This window comes from Blennius ocellaris, assembly GCF_963422515.1.
Source record: "Blennius ocellaris genome assembly, chromosome: 13".
NCBI classification, from domain to species: domain Eukaryota; kingdom Metazoa; phylum Chordata; class Actinopteri; order Blenniiformes; family Blenniidae; genus Blennius; species Blennius ocellaris.
The window spans coordinates 12,484,697-12,510,360 of NC_137662.1; the positions used below are offsets into that span (position 1 = coordinate 12,484,697).

The following is a 25,664-nucleotide window of genomic DNA, read 5'->3' on the forward strand; positions in this document are numbered from 1 at the left end:
GACATTAAAGCCAAAGCACGATTCGCAGTTCAGAGACTGCGGCCAAATTTCATGATGGCAGTGTTTTCGATAGTTTTAATGTAGATTATCCTGACTTAAATTAATTTGAATGAAATTGCCACTTTAATGCTGTTGCTGTGTCGCCTTGCAGTCCGAATCCCAGCGTTGAACCAAGCTCGCATTTAGAAAGCAGCTGATCGTAGCTGACGTGCACTGTGGAGGCCATCCTGCTGCAGCTATGATGCCTTTATATATTTTATAAGCTGTTGGTGAGTTCTTAGGTGGTAAAAATACAACCAGGATAATCCCACATGGATTGTGATACACGCAGCCTTGTTGTGGGAGTTACAGTGCAGAATATCCACAACAGCTCTACTGCAGAGATGTCGCCGTCTTTTACAGCCTGCACCACATTTTGGTGTAAACTTCACACCTAGTCCTCTTTTGAGTGACTTATGATTTTTTTTTTTTAAAGCCACTAATTTCTCGCGACTGCCGCTGTTCTGAATCACGCAGTTTTCACTTCCACCTCTGTACCACAACTGTTGTGAGCGACGGGAGCTGCCAAAATCACTGCAAATGTGTCACTGCTGTGCTGTCAAAACGCACCAGTACAGCCAGAATACAAGATCCCAGAGGGGAGAGCTGGTGGAGCTGTGAGTGAGTGAGAGGCTCAGCGAAACGTGATAATGAGGTCTAATGAGAGCAGGTAATCACGGTCTTTAATGTTCTCTCGCCAATGAATACATCCAAAACGCTGGTACTTTAGCTCTAAACACAACCTAATGAGGTGACTGATTTAGCCAGAGAGAAGCATTTAATATATGTGAATAAATCAATTCTACTGGCACAGTTCAAATATGACACGTGTGTTATATGAAGCCATTTGCAGGACAAGAAGCAGGAAGAGTGTTGCTTGGATTAAACAGACTCTTTAAAACTGCCTCGTTTGCGTCCAAGTGCCAGGTGACCCTTCCCATAACACACTGTACAAACACAAGCCGAGGACGAGGACAGAGGAACCACACTGCCATCTAGTGGCTCGCACTTGAAAGATCCAAGCTATAAATGATCCCATATAAGAATATAAACGCGCCAGTTGCAAGTCTTTTGGATCTTTGGGGGTCATAATGAAGCAGACCATGTTATTCAAAGCTGTTTACAATAACTCCTTTCTGCTGGTTTAAACAAAGAAAATTACATTAAAAACAGACAGAAGTACTTTCTGTATCTTTCTCTCCTGTCCAAATGGAAAATAATCACTTTCACCACCTGGTTATACTAATGAGACAATATAAAAAAATATGAAGTAAGCCTCAATCAAAAAAAAAAACAACTTGACCAAGTACTGTAAAGCTACTCTTCAAATAATAGAAACCAGACTCAAAACAAATCCCAACTAAAAGGATGTAGAAAGAGTAAAGTACTAAAGTATGCGTTTGATTCAAACAAGCCCACAAATGATTTACAAGACATTGAACCAACGTCAGCTTTTTTTAGTCAGTGTTCATGAGAAGCAACAGCGCCACCCACGGATCTTACAGTGACATCTCCTGCACACGCGCACACAAAAAGACAGGACGAGATATGACGCAAGAGAAAAGCTTTCGACTTTAATTAAGTCCACAACCATAAAAAAAAATTAGAGAAATTACAGAGAGTGTATTGAAATATTCATGGCTCTGTTATGTGTGAATCATAAATTCAGTATAACTCGTGAACAGAACAGGGACAAGAACTCGACCTAACAGCAGGAGAAGTGGGTCCCAAGAAAAACCCCTTCACTGCACCCAAACATGATGAGGTCTTCAAGGTTCAATTGGAATAAAACAATAAATACACAATACAAACCTCAGCCCTAATTGATGTGTTCTAGCCATGTTAAGAGAAGACTCCTCGAATATGCATCATGTCCACATTTAAATGTGACAAACGGGTAAAAACACGCCATGCAATCATTTAATAAGGAAAAGAAAAAAATTGTTCAAATACAAGAACCTGTTTGGATGGCTGTCATTAATACAGAAATTAAAGTTTTATGTTACAAAACAATGAGTTATTTAAGAAGTAAGTTTGTCAAAACAATGGGGCCGGTTTTGTTTACAATTAAATGGTGGCCTGCAGCCACCTAGTGGCTATAACTGGAATTGTCACAGGGGTGTTGATTGGGAGTTTCCTTGCTTCACTCAATTGCTGTTAACCCACCAAAGACCAAACACACGGTTTGTTTTCTTCTGTTTAGAGGAGGAAAGACGGCTCGTAGTCCTGATCACAGCTACTGCACAGTTCATGGGGGCGGGAAGAGGTGGAGAGGGTCTCAGTCGCTGTCAAACCTAATGGAGTTGACTGAAGTGGAGATGGCTCCTCCGCGGTAGCTTCCCCTCTTCTTCTTTGTCTTCTCGTGACGGAACGACTTGCCTTTTGTGAACCTAAGCACGTCGTTTGCTTTCTGGCCCCAGTCGCCGTTCGCGCCGAGCTGGAGGGCAACCAGACGACTTGTTAAGTGAGCGTCACCGAGTCGATCTGAAGGTTCCAACGTGGAAGAGGTCAGGGAACTTACCTTGGCATCGAACGAGTTGTCTGCTAGACGGGGATCCACCTCGACTCTGTCGTCATGTATTCTGCGGAACGGCACGTTTGACTGAAAGACAGCAAAGCCATCACTCGTACACGCTTTGACCCAAACAACGCATTGAGAAATCTGATAACAGCTCCTTAATTCAGCCGTCACCTGATTAAATCCAATTATATAAACCATCCTGTCTATTCCTCACCCAGATCTACTCTGCTGGTTTCATCCCAACATTTAAAATATCCTTGTGGCTTATAATCAAACTCCAACTCTGGTAGCTGACTTGAGCTCCAGTCACACTGCTGGTCTTGGCACTCAATTCTGATTTCTTTACATGATTGTGAAAACTATTTTAAACACGACCTCCATCAGACTGCAGTGTGTGTGGCATTCTATGTTATTGAAACTCATGTTGAGACTGTTAAAATCGTGTTTCAAGTAGTGGTGCAATAGGAGCCGACAAAATGATGTGGGAAAGGGAGAACTAGAGAGGGAGACGTGGAAGTCGCATACATGGAACTGGTGTCCAATAATCAGAAATGCAACGTTTACATGGCCACAAAACAGATGCAATTTGCTTGTGAGCCCAAAATCTGCCTGCAGTGTGAACGTAGCCAACACGATGAACTGACTCACGCAGGAGTCACTGCATGAAGTTCAGAACTGACTATTTAACCTTGAATATCAGGCAACCCAACAATGTTGAGAATCACTGATCTACTGATACTGTGGGATAGAATGAATTAGCCACATGAACAGAAACGCTTGTCACTAAAAATAAGAATCAGTGCATCATCATCATCATCATGCAGCGACAAAATTAATCTTCTCATAACAATATTCAGTGTCACATCCAGATGCCATGAAGTCGCATTGAATGCTCCATTCCATTTACAGCTCAAGAAAAAAAGAAAGAAAAGAAAAAGGGCGCAATATAAATATCAGTGTTTTGCACAGGATCCAATCTAGTTTTTAACTCGTCCGTTAAGATGTGGCGGAGTTGAACTCAATCCAAACCAGAAGATTTGCATTTGAAGGCTTCATTCATTGAAACTACGTTCCAGTCTTCTGCAGCTTTTACCTTCTTGTTGGCTTTGGGGAAGGTCTGTGGCGTGGTCGTTGCCTTCTTATTTTGGGGCGTCTTCACATCCGCCTCGTCTTCTTCACTTCCTGATGATTCTTCGTCTTGTTTGTTCTTGCCATTGGTAGCTGCGCGAATCAGTGAAAATGAGACGAAATTGCAGACCGTCAGTTTTTTGGTTTTACCTGCGTGATTGGTGGAGCTGTACATGAGCATGGAGCTTCAATGAGCTGTGGGGTCAGATCATCCTTCAAGAGGTTTTAGAGGATCCTCTGCTGTTCTTGAATGCCTCATTGGTAGACTGGTGCAGTGCTTCAACTGCTCGCTATGAGCTAACCAGGCTAACCCACACCCACTTTGGGGAAAGTTGGACAAGACCCTGATGCTTTCTCTCGTCAGGTCTCATGATTGGGCCATGTGATTACACGATTTCAGAGTTCTTTAAAACACGATATAACACATTACAGCGAAACACAAGTTTTCGGTTTAAGACGTACCTCTGGCTGCAGGCGTGCTTGGTGCGGTGGCTGCTTTCCGTGGGGCTTCGTCTTCCTCTGATGAACTCTCTTCAGAGCTGCTGCTCTCTTTAGCTTTAGCTGACGGGGTCGTCTTGACTGCTGCAGCAGGTTTTACAGCACTTTTACTGACCTCTTCTTCCTCGTCAGAGCTGCTGTCACTGGACGACGACTCTGCCGGCTTCGCTGCCGGGGTCGTTTTAGGAGTCGCTGCTTTGCAGTTTGCGACTGCGGGCTTCGCTGGGGTTTTCTTCGCCTCTGAATCAGAGCTGTCCGACGACTCGGAGCTGCTCTCCTTGGCCTTTTTTGTCGGAGCTGCCACTGCTTTTGCGGCTGCAGGCTTGGAGGCTGGCACTGCCTTCTTGGGCTCCTCTTCCTCATCACTGGAGCTGTCTTCACTGGATTCTGCAGAAGCTTTGTTGACGGCGGCTGCTGCAGGTTTCTTGGCGGCTGCTGCAGGTTTCTTGGCGGCTGCTGCAGGTTTCTTGGCGGCAGGCTTGGCAGCTTCCTCTTCGGAGTCCGAGCTGTCGGATTCGGAGCTGCTCTCTGCCGCTGCCGGAGTCTTTGCGGGGGTCGCCGTAGGCTTTGAAGCTGGGGTGGCTGGCTTCACTGCAGGTTTCGCTTTCACTGGTGCTTCATCCTCTGAAGAGGACTCAGAGCTGCTCTCTGCCGCTGCAGCAGCTTTTCGTGCAGGTGTGACAGGCTTTGAGGCCGGGGTGGCCGCTTTAACCACAGCAGGTTTAGCCTTCGCTGGCTCCTCGTCTTCAGATGAAGAATCGGAGTCAGAGCTGCTTTGGGCTGCGGCAGCAGGTTTAGCTGCTGGAGTTGCAGCTTTGGATGCAGGAGTTGCAGGCTTGGAAGCTGGCTTTGCTGCTGCCTTCGCTGGCTCTTCATCTTCTGAGGAAGAGTCGGAGTCTGAACTGCTCTCTGCTGCTGCAGCAGGTTTAGCTGCAGGTGTGGCAGCCTTCGTCGCTGGAGTGGCCGGTTTAGCTGCTGCCTTGGTTTTTGCTGGCTCTTCGTCCTCCTCCGAAGAGTCAGAATCTGAGCTGCTTTCAGCAGCAGCTTTAGCTGCTGGAGTTGCAGGTTTTGAAGCTGGAGTTGCAGCTTTAGCGGCAGGGGTAGCTGGCTTGGAAGCTGGGGTAGCGGGTTTAGCTGCTGGCTTGGCCTTCGCTGGCTCTTCGTCCTCAGAGGAAGAGTCAGAGTCAGAGCTGCTTTCAGCAGCAGCTTTAGCTGCAGGGGTTGCAGGTTTTGAAGCTGGAGTTGCAGCTTTAGCGGCAGGGGTAGCTGGCTTGGAAGCTGGGGTAGCAGGTTTAGCTGCTGGCTTGGCCTTCGCTGGCCCTTCGTCCTCAGAGGAAGAGTCAGAGTCTGAGCTGCTTTCTGCCGCAGGAGGCTTTGATGCAGGAGGGGCAGGCTTCGAAGCTGGCGTGGCTTTTTTAGCTGCAGGTTTTGCTTTAGCTGGCTCGTCTTCATCAGAAGAGTCTTCCTCAGAGCTGCTCTCTGCTGCCTTTGCGGGGGGCTTTGGGGCAGAAACGGCTGCAGGAGGGGCCGTTTTAGTCTTCACAGGGGTTTTTGCTGGAGCCTCATCTTCTGAGCTGCTCTCTGAATGTGCAAACACAAAACAGTAATTCACACAAGATTCACAGACAAGCAAAGTCAAGAATTGTAACATGTCGTACACACCATCAAACCAACTGTAGTGTCTCTTACCTGAACTTGAGGACTCGTCTTTCTTAGCTGGGGTCGTTTTAGCAGGTGCAGCTTTAGCTGGTGGCTTTTTCACAGTCTCCTCCTCTGAGCTGGACTCCTCAGAAGAGTCCTCTTTGGCAGCAGTGGTGGGTTTAGCTGGAGCAGCCTTGGCAGCAGCCACCTTCACTGCTGGTTTCTTCCCCTCCTCTTCGTCCTCTGAACTTGAGTCTTCATCTGAATCATCATCTTTAGCGGGCGCTGCTTTCGTTTGGGCCGGTTTGACAGGAGCAGCTTTAGCTGAATTGGATTCGGGCTTCTTGGCTGCTGGTGCAGCTTTCTGGATTGAAACTGGAGGAGGAACCGCACTGTACGCTCCTGATGAGAGAAATGTAGTTGATCAGCTGTGTGCTAAAGTCACTCAGACCAGTCATAATAAAGGCTTGAACAAAGAAACATGTGGTTGGTGTTCCTCTAAGCTACACTAAGCTACACAACTCTGTGTAGCTTAGAGGCATTCCATCATCCCGAGCAAGAGATCTAACGCCTTCCGACATAATAACTAAATAAATGTTAAACGCTTCCTGAAATGATAACAGCATAAGCGCTTCCTTCTCTGTACATTTAATACCCAGAGTAGCAGAAGCCGCACATTTCTAAGGAACCTCAAAACAAAATGGGCTCAAACCTGTTTTGGGTTTTTTGCTGGGAGGAGCTTCTTCTTCAGATGAAGAGTCTTCTGAGCTGGAGTCACTGGCGGCAGCCTTCTTTGCTGGAGCAGGTTTCACTGGAACCTAGCAGGAAACACAAAGCATTCACAATCTGCTGCATACAAGACTAAATTGGTGTTGTCAAGAACTAGAGGGAAATCGTAAAAGATTACCTTTGCTTTTTTTTCATCTTCAGAATCACTGCTGCTGCTCTCCTGCTTCTTCTGAGCTGCCAGTTTGGCGGGGGCGGCCGATTTAGGTGCTGTGACTGCAGCAGCTTTAGCCTCTGTTAGCAGGAAGGCAATTATATTTATTTCATAAATAAGAACTTGATATGTTCAGAAATGACAGCATGAAAAAGAGGTTTTTTTTTATCTTCTGAACTTACTGGGAGCAGGAGCCTTGGCTGGCTGTTCATCCTCAGAGTCCGACTCTTCACTGCTTGAACTGCTGTCTTTCTTCCTCGTGCTGCCTGCAGCAGCAGGAGCAGCAGCAGCAGGTTTCTTCACAGGAGCCTAGATGCAAAAGAAACACTTTTAACAAATGCCCTGCAAAAGCAAATGATGTGGAGCAGCATTTAATGCTCATGTTCCCACTCACCTTTGCGGCAGGCTTTGCAGGAGCTTTCTCCTCTTCAGAGTCACTCGAGTCTTCACTGCTGCTGGATGCCGCTTTTGCAGGGGCTTTGGCAGGAGCTTTGCTGGCTGAAACGACAGTAGATAAATTCAATCCCACAGCGAGCGATACCATGCCATTTCAGGCAGATTAGTCAGTTTTATGAAGCATTACCTGCAGGGGTAGATGTAGGCTTCTTAGCTGCAGGTTTGTCATCTTCGCTGCTAGACTCTTCACTGCTGGAGCTCTCTGCAGTGGGTTTAGACTTCTTGACTGAAGGGCCATTGGAAGCTTCAGGAGTGGAAGCAGGAGCTTTGCGTTTCTTAGACTCAGGGGACCTAACCAAGATCAAGAACATTTCATTGAAGTTGTGCAGCTAGAAACATCCTCTCATATCACAACTCTCGCAGGAAAAAAACGTCTGCGTTGTACTCTAAAGCATGGCACAGACTGGAGATTTGAAAACAAATTTAAGACTTATCAAATCACGAGTGGGGATCAAGAATCAGGGAACAAGACGAAAGGGGTCACTTAAACAATCCTTAAAAGTATTTTCATGGCAGAGTTGCTTTTTTTGTTTTTTCCAAAAACTGGACACTCGTTTAAGGTTCATAGGAAAATTAAAGAAGCTGCTTACTTGACCCAGAAGTTGTAAATGTTGAGAAGGCTTTCGTCGTTTGCATCTTGAGGTTTCTGTAAAGAAACACGTGTTAAAACAACGTTGCATGTCAGATTTAGAGCTTACATTGACAAAAGCCGTTGACTTCTGAGAACACAGGAAAAATAGAACAAGTTATCTTCAGGCGAGCTCCACGTGCTAACCCCAGCGGGGTCTGTACAGTCTGTACCTTATTTACCCTCACGTAACTCCATGTCACCGCGTCCAGCCGCAGAGCACGCGACGGAGCGCGAGGTACTTACGACTTTAGTCTGTTTCATGAACTGCTGCGCCGCTTTGGTGAACTTGTTCTCCAGCAGAAAGGAATAAACGCATTTATAAAGATCACTCGGCACCGACTTTTGCGCCGCCATCTTCACCACGCGCGACCCAGAAGGAAGTCAGTCACACGTGAACGTGTGCCAGCGCATTTAGATGACGTGAGATGTTGCCAGCGCAAGATGGGACACTCCGACCGAAACAGAAAATATGCAGCCATTCTGAAGTCTGCTTTGTTGTTTGTTTGTTTTTTACTTTATTTATTTATTCGTATTTCATAAACACGATTTAAATTAAACTGGATGATGAAATTGTGTGATAACTGAGGTATGTTTTCGGCACTGGGATTCAGGGTGGAGTGAGTCATCTTACCTGAGCTCGTGACCGCCTCCGGAACTGCTTCGCTACGTAGGAGGTTGTGAACGATCAACGGACGTTTAAAGTATACAAGTGTGCAGTCAGCGTAATACTAACTCAATCAAAGTATCTCATCGTTTGACACAATATCAATCAACAAACTGTTTTTACTTTGTCGAGTTTATTTCGTTTGTCTTTCGACATGTTGCAACGACAGACGCATTTGTCTGACGTCACCAGTGACGACCTTCCCTCGTGTCACAACATGGTGGTCTATGAGCTGCGCTGCAATGCAGTGACCCCTGCAGCCCGTTAAGCTCGTTTCAAAGCCTGAATTTGGGGCTTTTTTTTCTATTTCTATTTTAGTCATGCCGCGGTACGAGCTGGCGCTGATCCTGAAGGCCATGCAGCGGCCGGAGACGGCGGCCGCGGTCCGGAGGACGGTGGAGGCTCTGATGGAGCGGGGCGCCGTGGTGAGGGACCTGGAGAGCCTGGGGGAGAGACTGCTGCCCTACAAGATGAACAAACACAACCAGAGGCACTCCCGGGGGACCTACTTCCTGATGGACTTCCACGCGTCCCCGGCCATCCTCACCAGCTTTATGGACCACCTGCACCGCGACGTGGACGTGGTGAGGCCCACCCTGCTGAAGAAAGAAGACCAAGTCCCGAAAAGCAACTGTTGTGGCCCACAGACCTGACTACATGTAAGGAGGTTGACAATGTCATCAGTCCTGAATGTTGTGCATCGTCTTGAAAAGGAAGCTGGATGTTTTCATGACTACCCCTGTGCAACAAATAGAAACAATGAACTGCCCTGTGGTATTTATCCATATACACCCCAGCTTGATCTGATTTGTGCCATTCATCCTTGCATCTTCTATTCCAGTTTACATTCCTGTGCTTGGTCCATTTAAGAAACTGAGGATTTAATAAACAGAGGATGCTTCAGCTGATCCCAGCTGATTATACGTGAAGCTTTGAAAAGTTGCCAGTCCATCACGGGCAAACTCACAGTGTCACACACACTGGTGGTATGGGTAGCACTTTTAATTTCATAAAAGATTACTTGATAAACCCCCATACAACTATTATAACAATAGAGTTGGATTTGTACTCTGCAGGAATGCAAACGTCTTTAGACTTGATCAGATCTTGTTTCTGTTAAACTTTGTGAAAATAATTACTTGGTTTATTGCATATTTGTGAATTTATTACATTCCTCTCATAAAGTACGTAAGAAGTTAAACAAGTTTTCAAGACTCACGAAGGGAAAGTTCCAAAAAAAAAAACATTTTGACAGTAATTTTCATAAGAATCTTTATAATAAGGATTCTGTTCAAAATACTCCCATTAAAATAAAGGGCAAATGGATGTTTTCCCCTCATAGCGTTTGTTGCATTTTTAAGATGACAGATTATGACTTTAATTCCTTTCTACTGAGAAACACAATAATTAGACCTTAATTTACCTTTGTGTTAGGGGTTTATAATAGCGGTTTTAAAAGACAAAGCTCAATACGTGCCATAGTTGATGAGATTTCAAGGTGGTGAAATTGTTGTTTAACCAAAATCTTTTGTCAGTTCTATTCATATTTGAGTGTTTGCAGTTATACATTCATCAAAACAAAGATGCAGTTAGAAGTCATCACTGCTTACTGTAAAGAAAAGATGGCCATTTTCTTAAAAAAAAAAAAAAAAAAGTCCAATAAGATTCAAGATGTTTAAGCACTTTATAAAGCAAATATTTTCTTTGCGTAAATCAGCTGATAAAATCTGAGCAGTGATTGAATTCATTCATTGTATTTCTGCACCTCACCGATTAATTGATGCGTTTAAACGCAACCAAAGTTAACAATAAACCTGCATGAAGATATTGCCTCAAATATTTTTCCCTCATATATAAAGTCATTGGGAAAACTATGTTTTAAATTATGCAGTTGCTTTATTTTTTAACAGTTGTTGGTTAAAATGCAATTCAGCTGATCAGTTTTAACAGCGCCGCCTCACACTGCCTAGAGTTTATAGTCGATGTGGAACTAAAGGAGGTAAAAGTTTTATTACTCTGCTAACTCCGAGAACATGTCGGTCGAGGCTTACAAACTTCTTATTCTCCCCGAGGGTCAGAACAGCTCTTGATTATATCATATTTAACCAGGAAAGATCATAACAGGGCATCTAATGAAAGGCCCTCAATCATAAGCGTTAAGCCTCCCACACACCGTGCGATTGGATCGTGGGAGAATCGTTCATGAAGTCTTTGGTCACGACTCTCAATGGGTCACACACTGTGCAAGGTTCATGGGCGGCTGAGGTGTCGGTCGGAAGCCTGGGATCCATGTCGGATAGCGTCAAGATATTCAGGGCGATCACGGTGGCAGCCGCGATTACGTCAGCTAAACCAATAGAAATTCAGTATGACTTGATGTCGTTATCCCCGCGACACCGGAAATACACTGGCCAGACGCTCACTCAGAGCCAAGCTAATCAGTGTATTGTCAACACCGTCTTATTCCACACATGCTCAGAATGTATTTGACCTACAATAGCGAAATGCCCCATGCAGTATAAGAGAGTTCCGTCCTTTGTTTATCCTGAATGGATGGCGCACACTTATGTTTTCTTTTTGCGAAATCACGTTGAGTCGGCTCCGGTTCAACTCACGTTCCCCTCATACAGTCTGCAGACATGTTTATTTTTCATTTGTCTTGTTCAGTGTGGGAGGCTGTGACTACTACAATTATTAATATTGCACAGTGTGTGGAAGCTTTTAGAAGCAACAACATACAGATTATATGGGATTGGCTCCTGCCACCTTGAACGGGGTTAAGCGGTATAGAAGACGGTGGGATCAAGATACGGATCAGAAGTGTTAATTGTTGACTGGTTTAAAGGAACAAAACAAATGAAAATGGAATCAACGGCGATCACGATTTCAACAAAGAAGGTCAAAGAAACATTTCGTCGGCGCTCCTCTGAAAACAGGATTCAAATAAACCAAGAATAAATGCTGACATGCAAGTCACGGTAAACTACACCCACAGCTGTCTGACATATTTTTTCTTGATTTATGGAAGGTGTCTGCCACATGTAATGTCCCAGTGCACTGGAAGATATTAACTTGAACTCCTTCAGGTGAAGACAAACAAAGTCAGCTGATGCGTCAATTCAATTTCATTGAATTCCCTGTCGTGTGTACCTTCAGGTCTGCTGTTTATAGAGATCGTATTCTGCTGACTGTGCTGTAACTAAACTCTGTGTATCATTTGTCCCCCTTTGTTTTACAGGTTCACTCAGCTCATATCCAGGAGATGTACAGACCTCGCTTCCCTCTTCGATGCTTTTTAACAGTTGTCACTCTTCATTTGGTTGTAAAGTGATGTAATCCTGCAATAAAACACTTATTTTCTGTCTACCTTGCAAATTTATTTTTCTCAACTCAACTTTTTAAATGATGTGTTTCATGGGGTTTTCAGTCATGCGATCACAGTTTCAGTTCTTGTTTTCATTAAAGCTGTTTAAAAATCTTTAGTTTGCTATCCAAAGTTCACCATTCCCTCCCTTAGTGGGAAAAAAACTAAAGACCAACAGTGCTACCTCTGATCTTTAAGTTGAGGTTACCACATAAGGTTTTTTGTTTTTCTAAAACTTGCTGAGTTAGAGTCTGTGTATCTGGGCCTCATCTTACACAACTTAAAGGCTTGTCTTGTTGTGTAAGCTACCCTTTGCTTTCCCAAACATAATCCAAGCACACCATTCATTTCTGCTCTTCAGCCATTTTACTTTGAAAAGAATCCTTGCATATGAGAAACATACATTTTACACAAAGAAGCCTGAAACCAAAGACATTCTTGTTGCATCTTGTGTGGCAACAGGGCCAGCCTGTCCTCCATGTTGGGAAAACATGCTTACCACTCATATGAAATGAATGCCCCTCCCACAGGAAAGCAAAGTAGAATGAAAACTGAACTGGATTACCGAATTCCCAACAATTAACTCTAAACTGGCATTCTTTTTGTTGATTATTCTTAATTTCAATGTGAATGTCAAACATTTCCTGAAACACCCGGGTAAAGCTATCTTACCACACATGGCTCATTTGAACTTCAAGCCTAAATATTACATTTGCAGCAGTGGTTAGTGCTTTTGTTTTACAGCGAAAGTCACGAGTTCAAATACTGATCGAGCCTTTCTGTGTAGAATTTGCATTTTATCCATGTGTATGTGTCAGTTTCCTTCCACAGTCAATGTTGATTGGTGATCTTATATAATACCTTATATTTCTGTGTTTGACTTGTGATGGACTGGTGATCTATGGCAGGCGTACCCTGTCCTTGCCCATAGTTAGCTGGATAACGCAGAATAGAAAATGAATTTACTCAGAAATGCTTCATATGCCTTGTCAATATTAGATTCTGTATTACATTCAAACTTTGTGCTAATAAGTCATCCTTAAATGCATTTATAGTCTCCCCTGTACTCAGTAGTTGGTGAGTAGGTCATGTGGGTGATTTCCTTTGAATTTTTCTTAACCAGATGGAGTGAGGGGCGAATCATATTATACACATGTGATGGCAGCTGCAGAGTATAAATAAATACATATATTTGCGATAGAACCATGTAAAGTGCACGAGTGGAGTTGTGCAGCGGTTGTACTGTAGTTTGAGTCGTGTCGGTGAGCTCTGTGATGATGAAGAGTCACATGAGAGGCCGAGCAGTCAGCTGACAGTGAGCCATCATAAAGCCTCCGCCTGCGCTGCAGTGCTCTCAGTTCTCCAACCGCTTCGCATCAACCTCAACAACAACAAAACAGCCAGTACAGAACAGCGGAGTCATGCTGCTGCTAACGCTGCTCTTCGTGTCTTCAGGTAACACGGCGGAATACATTATTGTCCTGTGTATGTGTTGTTGTTGTTGTTGTTTTTTTTGAGAGAGGGTTTATTGAAATATTTCTGATTGTGTAATCGGCGTTGAGAAGCGGAAGCGGTTCAAACGGCTGTAGCTTTTTGATCAACTTTAATGTCGCTCATGTCAGGTATTTTACATTAAAAAGACAGTTGTAATCGTTTATTACGAGTCTGGTATTCGAGGGGATTGTTTATGTCGAGTGACTCTTTTGTCGTGTTTCCGTTTGAAGTTTGAAGATGTCATTGAGTTAGCAGCGAACGTTAGCCCGCCAGCTAACAAAGCTAATAAATAGGACTACAGTGCGAGTGCCTGACGAGAAGTTATGTTTTTTCTCTTATAAACAAGACACGGAGCTTCAGACATGAAACTGTCTTATATTTCTATCCAAGTTTGGTGGTCTTTTATGTGTGCTTTTGTGTGATCGGCCCCCGCTGCTGGCTGTGTACAGTATGTAATACAGTATGTGTACAGTATGTTCACCTTCGTACAACTCTTATTTCAGTTGTTATTAACACGCTGGGTATTTTTATAAAAAAAAAAATTTACATTTTCATTTCTGTTACCAAGCGTCTCTTGTAATGACGTCTCCATTTTGTCTTTATGGCCACCTGTAACTCTTATCTTTACTATCTAAAAAAAAAAAATAGGTCAGCGAATGCATTACTGAGTTTTCATTTTTACTATCTGGGTCAATCAAAGTTAATCAGACACAGATTGAGATAAACTCCAGTATTGTTGACCTCTGGTAAAACTTTGTACTGTGAGCACTGAAATATCCAGCAGGAAGTCCCGGCCTCTGTAAATCTTCACTGAAACCATGTGCAGAGATGTCCTCACTGGAACAGCTTGTTATTATCTGTGGGCTCATGTGACTCAGGCTGAGGGAGGGAATGCCCTGCCTGCTCTGGTGGGTCTATGCAGCCTGGCCTTTATTGCCAGTTCTTGGACCTTATCACCAAATGCCACCTTGAGAAACTGTTACATCTCTATTATTTATATCTTTCATGTAACTAATGTCTTCAACCGTGGTTATAGGACAGTAATAGTCTTGTTCAGCTTCACAATTCTTACATGAGATTTTTTACATTTTTTATCTACATTTTTTTGATTCAAGTAAATGTTTTAGGGGAGGAACAGTGGACGGGAAATAAGAGCAGATTTTTTTTTTTTTTAAGTGCTTTCTCGATTCCCCTTTTTCACACTTCAGTGGAACTCACTTGTATGAATATTCATCTTGCGTGTGTAGTTAATGTGATCGATGGTGGGAGTTTGTACGAGTTGTATGCAGGTGGGAACAAAGTGTGTTTAATAGGACTGAAATTCTTGTTTACATTTCTGTTTGTGGAAAAATCCCCTCTGGCTGTAACACTTAAAAGTCAAACAGGTTTGAGATACTTACTTCCACATTTTAGTTTTTTGTTTTGCTCTTCATGGTAACACTGGTTAGAATAGGGGAAACGCAGCTTAAAGATGGTTTACTTTGACCTTTGAATCTCTTTCTTTTAAGCTTGTTTTTGGATCAAGTCTGATGAATAAAATTGCACTGAAAGACAGGAAGTTCCTTCTTTCAAGAATTTTAGAGAATTAATCTTAAATATCTCCATCACCATTGGTGTCACCAGGGTTGCTGAAAAGCCTTTGTGTTTAAGCAGAATTTCCCTGTTTTTATAAAACCCTCTACTTGACCTGTGAGAATGTCTGCCATGGGTTTCAGTATTTTTGTACTTCACATTTACACCATGCAAAGCCTATATCAAAACTCTTTGAACATTATACCATTATTGATTTTGCTGTTTTGTTTACATTGCAGCTGTCGCGACACCTCTGCTGGGCACTGAGCAGTGTGCTCGTGGCCCCCCCTACTGGTGCCAGAATGTAAAGACGGCCTCCCTGTGTGGAGCTGTGTCCCACTGCCAGCAGAACGTATGGAACAAGCCCCAGATGGTGAGACTCGGTTGTTTTGTTTTCTGTCATTGCCTTAGACGAGTTCATCACAGATGATCCCACAACATACATCTCGAATGTTTCAGAGCTTCTGAAGCGAGTGTCGCACATCATCATTAAACATTTTATTTTCATTCTTTCTTTAGAAATCGGTGCCATGTGACCTGTGTAAAGAGGTGTTAACAGTGGTGGGACAAATATTAAAGGACAATGCTACCGAGGTAAGATTCATTAAAACACACTGTGTGAAATAATCCTCTGAAAACAAGTTACCAACACTTCTACTTCTTGAAACACGTTCTGCTTCCCTGGGGAAAACCACTGAAATAAAACCAAGGCAAAAAAGATGATCGATTGTGTGTTTGTGGTTTCAGGCTGAGGTTCTCGGGTACCTGGAGAAAGCCTGTCAGCTCATCCCTGATCAAGGTTTGACTGCGGAATGCAAAGAAATGGTGGATGACTACTACCCCATCCTCATCGGAATACTCAAAGGAGAACTGGTGAGTTGAATTACTTTTCCTTGTTCAACTTCTTCAGAAAAAACCAAAATCACTTTGTGTTGATGGTAATGTTAAAATGCCATAAGCTTATCACTACACACTTTCTATTTCTGCCTTTACACTTTTAATTTTATACTGAATATTGCGCAAGTTTGTATTTTTGGTTTCTTCTTTCTTTAGTAAGTTGAAATGAATTTGGTTTATCACCACCCTCTTTATCTCTGGCTGCTGAGTAAATCGCCCAGTTGCTCCTTAATGTGAAAGCGGGCGAAACAGAAGTGGCTGTGTGACCAAAGTGCAGCCTGCTGAAAAGGGCCTATTGATGAGGAAGTGAGATTACAGCTAAATGGGAACAGAGCAGTCACTGTGCAACACTAATTGCTATCACTAGGCTCAATTGTTGCCTTTGTCTATCACCTGCTTCTACAATATTTAACACAAGAGGTCGTCCTTTGTAGATATGTTCTGTTTGAGGAAGTGTTTTAAACTGGTCTGAGGGTCGAGTCTCAGAAATAACGTGAGCTCGTGTGTCGTTCAGGAGGATCCCACTGTGGTGTGTGGAGCTATGGGGCTCTGTAGGTCCCAGCAGGCAGCTCTGGAGAAGGTTCTGGCCCACGAGCAGCTTGCGTCCAATGACATCCCTCAGATCGACCTCTCCCAGCGAGTGGCTCCCTTCATGCTCAACGTACCAGGCCTCCTCTACCCCGTGAAGAGCCCCAAGCAGGAGGCCCCGGAACACCAAGCTCCAAAGCAGGTCCGCTCTTTCACCCTTTTATGATCACAAAGCCTGGATTAATGTTATTTTTTTACGGCTGTAGGCTTGGGAGTCGGTATTTCTGCCTCCCTTTTCTGAATGTCCTTCACTTATTGAATTCAACCATGTTTTTAATGTCTTCCTTCTTTCTCATTTGTTGCTCTTCTCCGTCTTCTTGCAGGAAAACAATGACGTGTGCGAGGACTGCGTCAAGCTCCTGACCGACGCCCAGGAAGCAGCCAAACATAACTCCTCCTTTGTCGACTCCATGATCGAGAGAATTGAGAACCAGTGTGACCATCTTGGACCCGGCATGTCTGACCTGGTGAGTGTCCGATACATAAACGAGGTGCAGAAAATAAGGAGACTGCGGATGCTCGGTGTTAATAGTTTGCTTTGCTTCATTGCAGTGCAAGCAGTACGTCAGCCAGTACGCTCCAGTTATTGTCCAGCAGCTCATGTCCATGGTGAGTTCTCCAAGCCGCTTACGTTTTGTACTTTTTTGATTTCAAGTTCATGCAATCATTGATTTCATATTTCTAGGCTAAACTGTGATCGATTTGGAAATTGTATGTTGATGCTTAAAGGTGTGCTCGTGTAAACCTACCATTTCCGCGATAATATTTTGGTGGTGTTTAGTCCATATTCAGCTCCGCAGCACCACCCGCCCTGCTGTCTTGCCATGTATTTACAGCTTACCTCCTTTTGACGGTTTATTTTCTTTTTTTATTAAAAAATTTTTGTTTCCACCTGTGTTCCTTAATCTCCTTTCCATCTGTGTCATTCTGCTCTCGTCTTTCCTCCCGCTCTTGGTTTTCTGTGCTGCTCTGCAGGAACAGGTAGGTCACTCTGTGTTCAGCCTGTAGCTCTTTAGCCATTAGCTCTCGCTTCCTGTGCTGTCCACTCCCCACGCCGCCGCCAACCCCACGCCGTAGACATGCATGTGGATGCCCGTCTAGCGAGCAGCACTACTTGTGTTTGTTTTTGTTTGACTATTGACACGACGCGCTACAGGATTCTCTTTTGCTGTTTCACATCGAGGCAGCCTGCTGTCATTTGTAGTGCGCTTCCATCCTGTCACAAATATGTCAGATTAGAGGTGAACTGGTTTTTGACTGTTTCCTGTTGTTTCTTTAATGTTGATGGATATGTCTGGCATCCATACAGATGTTGTTTACCGTTTTCATGTATGCTTTGGTTGCATTGACACCGCTGCATGGGTGGTATGCAGTTCATACACTTTTTATCATTTGATGCTAAAGGCATGCAGCTGAAAAGGCATTTTTGTTTTATTTTTTGGGAATAATCAAACACCTCTTTCTATCCTACAATAACTTTCCATATTCAGAACCCCAAGGATATCTGCTGCCTTGCCGGTTTCTGTGACTCTGTGAAGAAGGTCGTCCCCATGCTGAAGCTGCAGCCTGCCCAGGTTTTACCTGCTGCCAAACTCTTTGCTGCTACAAAGATCCACTCTGAGTCTGACAAGGCGACTAAGGTACATCAAAAGTCAAATGAATGAATGAATACAGCCACGATTGGAACGACCAAGATCTTTGATATTGTGATAAGTTAAATAAAACATTTAGACCAAACTATCGTTAAGTCATATTTTGTCTCTGTTATCCAACTATGCGTAGATTGTTGTGGTTTATGTAGTTATGTTCTCCTAAGACTTCACTTTTTGGTGTTGCAGGGACTGGTACGTGTCCGTGACTCCCCCACCTGTGCCATCTGTGAGTTCGTGATGAAGCAGCTGGAGGACATGCTGGAGGATGAGGCCACCGAGGTGGGTTTTGCACTGCAGGATGAATCCACGATGATGCTGTAACATCAAGCTGATGTCTCGCTCTCGCTCTCGCTCTCGCTCTCTCTAGGAGGAGGTCCTTCACGCTGTTGAGAAGGTGTGCACCTTGCTGCCCGACACTCTGTCCGGCCAGTGTAAGGACCTGATTGAGACGTACGGCCAGGCCATCATCGAGCTGCTGGTGCAGCAGGCCGACCCCAAGACCGTCTGCACGGTGCTGGCCCTCTGCAACGACGCCAGCCGCAAGTTTGTCGGTGAGTTCTCACTGTATCACACTACGTTCTGTGGCAAAACTGCGTAGCTTTTTCTACATATGATCTTTTTTTCTTTTCTTTTTTCTTTTAATTCCCCAGTTGCCCTCGACAAGCCTCGCTTCAAGGCCGGAGGCTACTGTGACGTGTGTAAAATGGCAATGAACTACATCGACAACATCCTGGAGCAGAATAGCACGGAAGCCCAGATCGAGGAGGCCGTGAGGAAAGTGTGCAGCTTCCTGCCTGGGCCTTACCAGAAGGAGGTGAGTGGCTCCGTCTCGCAAGACGCCCCGTATCTCTCTTCACGTCACAGCCTCACATTAACACCGCTCCTGTATCCATGACAACAGTGCGACCAGTTGGTTGAACAGTACGAGCCGATGCTCATCCAGCTGCTGCTCGAGACTCTTGACCCAGACTTTGTGTGCACAGTAAGTAGGAATCTATTTTTTTTTCCAGAATGACGATAAGAGTCCATGTCCTGTTTAGTACCTGAACTGTTTTGTGTGTGTGTGTGTGTGTATATGACAGAAAATAGGAGCGTGTCCTGAAGCTGTGCGTAGGCTGCTGGGAACCGAGCAGTGCAGCTGGGGACCCGCGTTCTGGTGCAAGAACATGGAGACTGCAACTCGCTGCAGCGTGAGTGTTGGTGCAGAGTTAGCTTTAAGTCCCGGCTGAAACGTGAACACATGCCGCTGTAAACTTCTCTGTTTGCTTTGGCATTCCCGTCTAATGGCTTGTTTCTGTCTTCCAGGCTGTGAGTCACTGCAAGCGCCATGTGTGGGTATAAAGGAAGACCACCACTAATACATCTGTAGGGAAATAAAAATGAAAAATACTGTAGATCTGCTTCTGACTTTCACTTTTTGCCCTTTCTTTTGAATAGACTCAGAACTGCAATCTAAGTTTAAATTAACATGGAAAGGGACTGGATACGTGATGTTTTTGTTTTCCTCTCCTTTTGTTTTTTCTGGGAGGGTTGTTTTTTGTTTAGTTTTTTGGGTCGGGAGCAGTGATTACATGTGTAGTCAACTGAAAGTTGGCTTGTTTGTCTCTGTGGCGTTCTCAGATTTGCATAATTTCAGACATGCTCACCTGTACGGCTTGTGTGATGGAAGTAAGTTTCCAGTTTGCATTTTTGTACAGTTAAAGCATTAACAGGCTGTTGTTTGGTGAGTTTATTGACCTCCCCAGCTCATTTTGCTTTATTTCCCCTGGAGTGACCATTTAATATTTCGGTGTATTATTGAATGGCAATACATCTGGCAGTATGTCTGATCCTTGAAAGAATTTCTATTTTGTAGACGGATAGTGTTTTTGTTATTACGAGCTGATACGGAGGTGATTCGTGTGATAACACCTCCTGTTGTTTGCACTCTTCCTACTGTTTATAAATTGGTGTGATTATAACACAAAACGCATCTCTGATTCAAATGTCTGCTTCAAACTCAAATCTCAATTGATCTGTGAACATTTTAATAAAAGTGATCCCAAACCACTTTGATTTCTCTGTCAAAATGTGGATTTTTCTCAAGAGTCCAATCAACTGTCTGTACTGCTTTTATCAAACTTAATAGAATGTCCAGAGTTGATCCCAGGACAGTGGTACTGTGAAGTGAGCCTGTTAACCACTCTGCCACTAAAGAAATATTAATACAACAGTTTGCAAAGAAGTTTCATTCAGATGTTTATTTTCCCAAAAAAACATTCTCATAAGAGGGCATCTGGAAGAAAATCATGTAAATGTTTTGCCAACATCAGTTCGTTTAATTGTAATATTGAGTCCATAGCCAGCTAAAAGATGATTCTTATTAAAACAACATTGCTATTCTGTAAAATCACTTATGTATGAAAACAGTTAGTGTCCATTGGATTTTAAAAGCATTTACAAATCAGCACCAGAGGTGGATACAGAGGCTTGCACACAATGCATGATAAGCATCCATCTCATGAATCAAACATTTACACAGAAAGTTAAAAAATATTCTATGTGGTTAAAATAAAATTGACGAGTCCCTTAATGCCTATCATTATGTTCATGTAAAACACATTATGAGGTATAAAGGAGATCAGGCTTGATGAAAGTGAGGAACTTATTTCCCTCATATCACAACACTGGATTTGTACTTTTGCTCCTCTGGGCCAGAGGTCACTGCGCTGCTCAGATACTGTGCACGAGAAGCACTGAAAAAGCGGATCCGACAGCCAATCCCAGCGCGAGAAAGAACGACATGACCACCCCCGTGGCCTCCGCCAGCTCTCGAGGCACCACCTTTGGGCCGTAGATCATTGGCAGTGTACCTAAGTAGCCATTCGAGAGCCCCAGCAGGCAGTTGAAGACCACCGGGTACACATCGTGAGTGAACAGTACCGTGTGGAGGTGGTCCCTGGGCTGGTAGTTGCAAAACATGAGAAGCGGCACTATGGCGGAGCGGCACAGCACCAGCGCCGGCAGGACTCGACTGGTGGGACCGGGGATCTGCAGCCAGGCTGTGGCCTGCCTGCCGCAGAAATCTGCTACGTTATACAGGAGGAAACTGGTCAGAGGTACAAAATAAGTGGTGGTCCAGGGGCTGCCGCTGTCCTCGTGGACAGACCGGATCCCCGAGGACACGGCGGGAAACACCATGATGGAGACGAAGAAGACGTAGAACACGCTCATGCCGAGCACCCACGTCTTCTTCAGGATCGGCTGCAGTGGAGGAATCATGTCTGTAGCAGCTCCTTCCTCGGGAACCGTTGGACTTGGGCACGTTGATGCCAGCAGCATGTAGTGTCTACCGGGAGAAAAGGACGGCACGGAGAGACTTTGTGAAGGAGTGTGTTTGGTTGTATTACCTCCATTCAATTTAAAAGAAGCTGCGATTTTGAACAACAGACCCATAACACATGGCACAGGTCATTTCAACACAATATTGAGGATTTAAACATTAAACTTTTAAAACATCGACACCAAACCCAATTTGGTGTCGAAAACATGGTATCCTGATGAACATCAGTGGCCAAAATTACACAGATTCACAATGATAATAAGATTAATGTCAGTTAAAGTAAAAAAAATAGAGGTTTTGAAATGTGTCAGGATTCAAAAGTAAAGAGTAAACATGTTTTGATAAAAGTCTTTCTGAGACGTTTCTTTTGTGTGTATGCACACGTGCATTTCCACACGACACAAATCATGCTCTTGTATTATAACTTGAGAAATGAAATTATTTTCTGAATTAAAAAAAAAAAGATATCCCAGTGAATCGCAGCATTGACTCTCAATGTGGTTAACTTCTGCACCTTCTGTTGTTTTGAAGCTTTTTCAGTAACTTCCTCATCTGAGGAACTTAAAAGAAGTAACAATATATTATATATTGTATAATATATAACATATTTTACAGAAAGGAAAGACGTCCGAGTTGAAATATAGGGCATGAAGCAAAATGCCATCAAAAAATTAATTAACTGAGAAAACTAATTACTTGAAAATTCTGCCTCAGTACATTAGTACGATAGTTTATTTGCTCCCGCTGATCACCAGAGTGAAATAACTGCTCAACCAGTGAGTAGACTGTGAATAATGATAACTAATCTAATGGAAAATACATACATTTGTCTGCAACATATTCAATAAAGCAGCACACTTTATTGAATACTAACTTTGAAATAAATTCAGTAATACAGTATATAGCATACAAACGTGGTTAAATTGACCATTTCCCCTTGATCACCTGTGTGACTCGTCACTTTGAGGTCGCATGGGGTGAATGGGCCAACAGTTCACCCGTGTCTGCTTTAGATTCACTTCCACTTCTGTCATTTTTACACAGGCACACGTAAATTCTAATAATCTACAGCCCTGATTTAAAAAAAAAAAAAAGATGTGTAAGATGAGTTGGACGTGTACTTTTGTCAATAACAACACAGATTTTGAAAGTAATCCCGGGAGTTACCAGATTATCTAATCCTGCTAGTTACCTTGAGTATGCTAGCTTAGGCAGCAATAAATATAAGACGATGCAGAGAAGAATGAAGACGTCCGCCGTCAGAAAATAAGCAAGAGCGCTGTCTGACGCGTCTTTTGCCAAGGCCAGGTCCACGATCGACGCGACTGCACTCAGCGTGCCTCCCATGGCCTGTCCTGAAGATAGAGAATAAGTAAGTTCGTTTGTCACGAATCCCGCCAAGACGGCATCATGAACACGCACTCCACCTGATATCAACGCCTGAGAGATCCTCATGGGAAAATGCCCACTGATACCAAACACACTCCCAGACAGGATGTTGGATGCTCCGCTGACAACGGCCACGCTGGTCAGGGTGCCCACGAAGAACTCCACCCTGCAGTCCGACACGTCCACCTTCACCATAACCGTCGTCACCAGGAACACCAGCAGGATCACGAACAGAGACGACAGGATCCGCATGTTTGGAGACAACCTGAGAACACAGACACACTCAGGAATACTGTATCAGAGATGAGCTGACCAACAAAGTGTGGAGCAGATAATGTGTGATGTGCTGGAATGGTTTGGTTACAGTCCGACTGTATTCATGTAGATGTGGGACAGCCAGTCCTCACTTATCTATCCAAATGGATAACTCACAGAAGAAGCATAAAGGGACCAGCAAGGCTTAAGGCAAATTAGATTACTTCAAATTTAGGCCTCGAAGACATTGGATTGGACAATTGTGTCACATCTAATCACCACGCCACCAAACAACCGGGTCTGAGAGTCTGCCCTGTGTGTGTGTGTGGGTGCGTGTCCGTGTGCGTGTGTGTGTGTGTGTGTGTGTAATGAACCTGTTAACAAGGACAAAGTTGAGTATCAGACACAGCACTGAAGGCACCGTGGAGGCGATGGACAGATAGCTTTCAAAGTAGTCCTGTAAAAAAACAAAAAAAAAAAACAACACAGCTGTTTAAGTACTCGTTTGGATTTTTTTTTTTTAAAACCTGCATATTCTGACATTCAGTGTGTCTAAAATATAACTAATAAAAACTGAGAAATAGAACATAATCATTATTGTTGTCCTTCTCAGAGTGATATGCAGTTAACTACATTATTAATCATTAACAATGACAGGAATCATGATCCAATACTTTCATGGAGTTGACAGCCACCGAGTTCTGTACCATGTCAGTATGTAGAATAAGTTATGTGATCTTTACGCACAGAAGCATTCAGAGCTGCTGACCGATATATAAGGGCCAAATAATCAATTTTCCAACTATGCAGTTTTCGTTCTTGCGTTAAGTTTGTCTCTGATGTCGTCGCAGCCCTCTCATATGATTCCAAAGATCACATCGGGTGGCTGCATGCAGGAAATGCCCATCTATTCTCATCAAACAAATAAAAACATTTCAATTGTTCGAAAGTCGATTTACTGCTCTTCTTGCCTTCCTCTCAGCAAACCTTTTCTAATTCTATTACTGTGTAATGTGAAAGGACACCCAGTGCTATCTGTCACAGGATTGTCACAGGATCGTTACAGATCCATGTCAGAGGCATGCTGAATTGCACAAATGTGCATCTTCCTGCGTGGAAGCACACACTGGTATAACCAACATAGCGCAGCTGTGTAAACCGCCCTCTAACTCACACCGAGGTCCGAACGAGGCTCCTCATCATCGCCTTGATGACTGTTGTTCCCGAGTTTGTAGAGCCAGTAGTGTTTGGCTGTTATGAAGAAGTTCCAGGGCAGCAGCGAGCCGATGCCCAACACAAAAAAGATGATGTACACTAAATTGTAGGAATCCTTCGGACTGGAGCGCACGGCCAGAGACACAGAGGACTGTTTTGGCAGCAGCGACGCAGAGGGACCGTGGTCCTCACTGTCATCCTCATCAGACGCCTGGTGGTTGGCAAGTTCAGACGGGTGATAAGAGGAGTTCAGGCTGGGCTGCACCGGCTCCATGTCGTCCATTTTCAATCAGGACCAGAGACGCTCATGGAGTAAAGACACAAAGGACTCCAAGACAGGGAGGAATCTGGGAACCAGAAAAACACAAGACATGTTGTTCTGATACATTTCTTTTCTTTCTTTTTTTTTTTTTTATAAATACTGGGACTTTGATAAAACTAACTTTTACTTGTCCATGATAATAAAATAAACTGGCTGGTTGTGGAGACATAGTCTGGAGATCTGGTGAAGCTCAAATCCAGTGAGCCAGACACTGCCAAACTGCAAAAAAAAAAAATAAAAAATAAAATAAAAGTCATTCATTCAGTCAATCTAATCTCTAAATGCTGGATAACTTCACACACTTTCCACACCGACCTCTTTATCATGCTTGAAGACATCTGAACAGAAGTCATGCGCAGATAACATGGGGAATGTCACACCAAGACATCAGACTGCTTGTCAGTGTGTCACAACTGATCTTGTAAGATTCCCTCTAAGGAAGTTCATCAACACAATTGCAGAAACAACTCACTTCCATCAATCTGTGTGATTCCTCCTCACAGCCCCAGATGTTTCAGGTGACAGGTCAAATACAGAAGCATTGCAGACCCAGAGGGCTGAGGTGGAACGATGTCACGCACGCACACAAAACTGATCCTCAGCTGGATCACTTCTCTAAACAATCAGCACTTGGGACTATTTTCGGGGTCTGATGGAGACATGCTTTGCGATCTCTGCTGACTTTGCAGCCTCCAACATGATGTGAGCCACTAATGAGGAACTTATGTTCACATGATCCTTAGACAAACGATATAAGTGTGTCGATCTTAACAAAACACCCGGTCAGGTCTTCTCGAAAGTACAACCCCATACAAAGTTTCTTAAACTTTTTTTTTTTTTAGCAGACCTGTCACAATGTGAGGATCTTTAACAGATGTTTCTGGGGCTGTAAACAAACCCACACACGCAGACGTCTCCAATAGATACTTCACAAACCAAGCTAGCCTCATCGACTCGTATCTATTCGGAAGTTAAAATACAAGAAGTTGATATAAATACCTCTTCAGTTGAAGCTTGCCAGTTGTTGAGGAGTTATCATCATACCAATGTCCATGTTGTCCACTTTTCGCCTCCGC

At 43.8% G+C, this 25,664-nt stretch overlaps 4 protein-coding genes across 7 annotated transcripts; 2 read left to right on the plus strand and 2 right to left on the minus strand.

Moving 5' to 3' along the window:
• Positions 1-1,588: 1,588 nt before the first annotated feature.
• Positions 1,589-8,216, minus strand: nolc1 (nucleolar and coiled-body phosphoprotein 1). 2 transcript variants are annotated; one of them, XM_080507969.1, is made up of 12 exons: positions 8,098-8,216; positions 7,814-7,869; positions 7,351-7,514; positions 7,162-7,265; positions 6,950-7,076; positions 6,735-6,847; positions 6,540-6,645; positions 5,876-6,229; positions 4,151-5,767; positions 3,654-3,781; positions 2,561-2,641; positions 1,589-2,476 (listed from the first exon to the last, which is right to left on the minus strand). In XM_080507969.1, the coding sequence occupies exons 1-12, from the start codon at positions 8,206-8,208 to the stop codon at positions 2,318-2,320; spliced, it is 3,120 nt and encodes a 1,039-aa protein (XP_080364095.1). In that variant the 5' UTR covers positions 8,209-8,216; the 3' UTR covers positions 1,589-2,317. The 2 variants fall into 2 exon arrangements, 1 of the variants encoding a protein (XP_080364095.1); XR_013936890.1 differs by lacking the exon at positions 3,654-3,781 and having other exon boundaries at positions 2,338-2,476.
• Positions 8,217-8,734: 518 nt separating this feature from the next.
• On the plus strand, positions 8,735-11,882 carry mrps6 (mitochondrial ribosomal protein S6). The gene is made up of 2 exons (XM_080507111.1): positions 8,735-9,177; positions 11,757-11,882. The coding sequence occupies exon 1, from the start codon at positions 8,839-8,841 to the stop codon at positions 9,169-9,171; it is 333 nt and encodes a 110-aa protein (XP_080363237.1). The 5' UTR covers positions 8,735-8,838; the 3' UTR covers positions 9,172-9,177; positions 11,757-11,882.
• A 1,337-nt stretch (positions 11,883-13,219) lies between these two features.
• Positions 13,220-20,134, plus strand: psap (prosaposin). Its single transcript, XM_080506993.1, has 14 exons — positions 13,220-13,337; positions 15,188-15,321; positions 15,468-15,542; positions 15,696-15,821; positions 16,360-16,575; positions 16,757-16,900; positions 16,986-17,042; positions 17,924-18,073; positions 18,272-18,364; positions 18,453-18,636; positions 18,736-18,899; positions 18,987-19,067; positions 19,168-19,275; positions 19,391-20,134. Exons 1-14 carry the CDS (start codon positions 13,304-13,306, stop codon positions 19,424-19,426), a joined length of 1,602 nt encoding a protein of 533 aa, XP_080363119.1. The 5' UTR covers positions 13,220-13,303; the 3' UTR covers positions 19,427-20,134.
• Positions 20,135-20,392: 258 nt separating this feature from the next.
• On the minus strand, positions 20,393-25,664 carry slc29a3 (solute carrier family 29 member 3). Of its 3 annotated transcripts, none has more exons than XM_080507102.1 (6): positions 25,588-25,664; positions 24,226-24,613; positions 23,426-23,508; positions 22,835-23,061; positions 22,600-22,762; positions 20,393-21,413 (listed from the first exon to the last, which is right to left on the minus strand). In XM_080507102.1, the coding sequence occupies exons 2-6, from the start codon at positions 24,547-24,549 to the stop codon at positions 20,798-20,800; spliced, it is 1,413 nt and encodes a 470-aa protein (XP_080363228.1). In that variant the 5' UTR covers positions 24,550-24,613; positions 25,588-25,664; the 3' UTR covers positions 20,393-20,797. The 3 variants fall into 3 exon arrangements, with proteins under 3 accessions (XP_080363228.1, XP_080363227.1, XP_080363226.1); XM_080507101.1 differs by adding an exon at positions 24,710-24,807 and having other exon boundaries at positions 22,600-23,061; positions 25,588-25,657; XM_080507100.1 differs by having other exon boundaries at positions 22,600-23,061.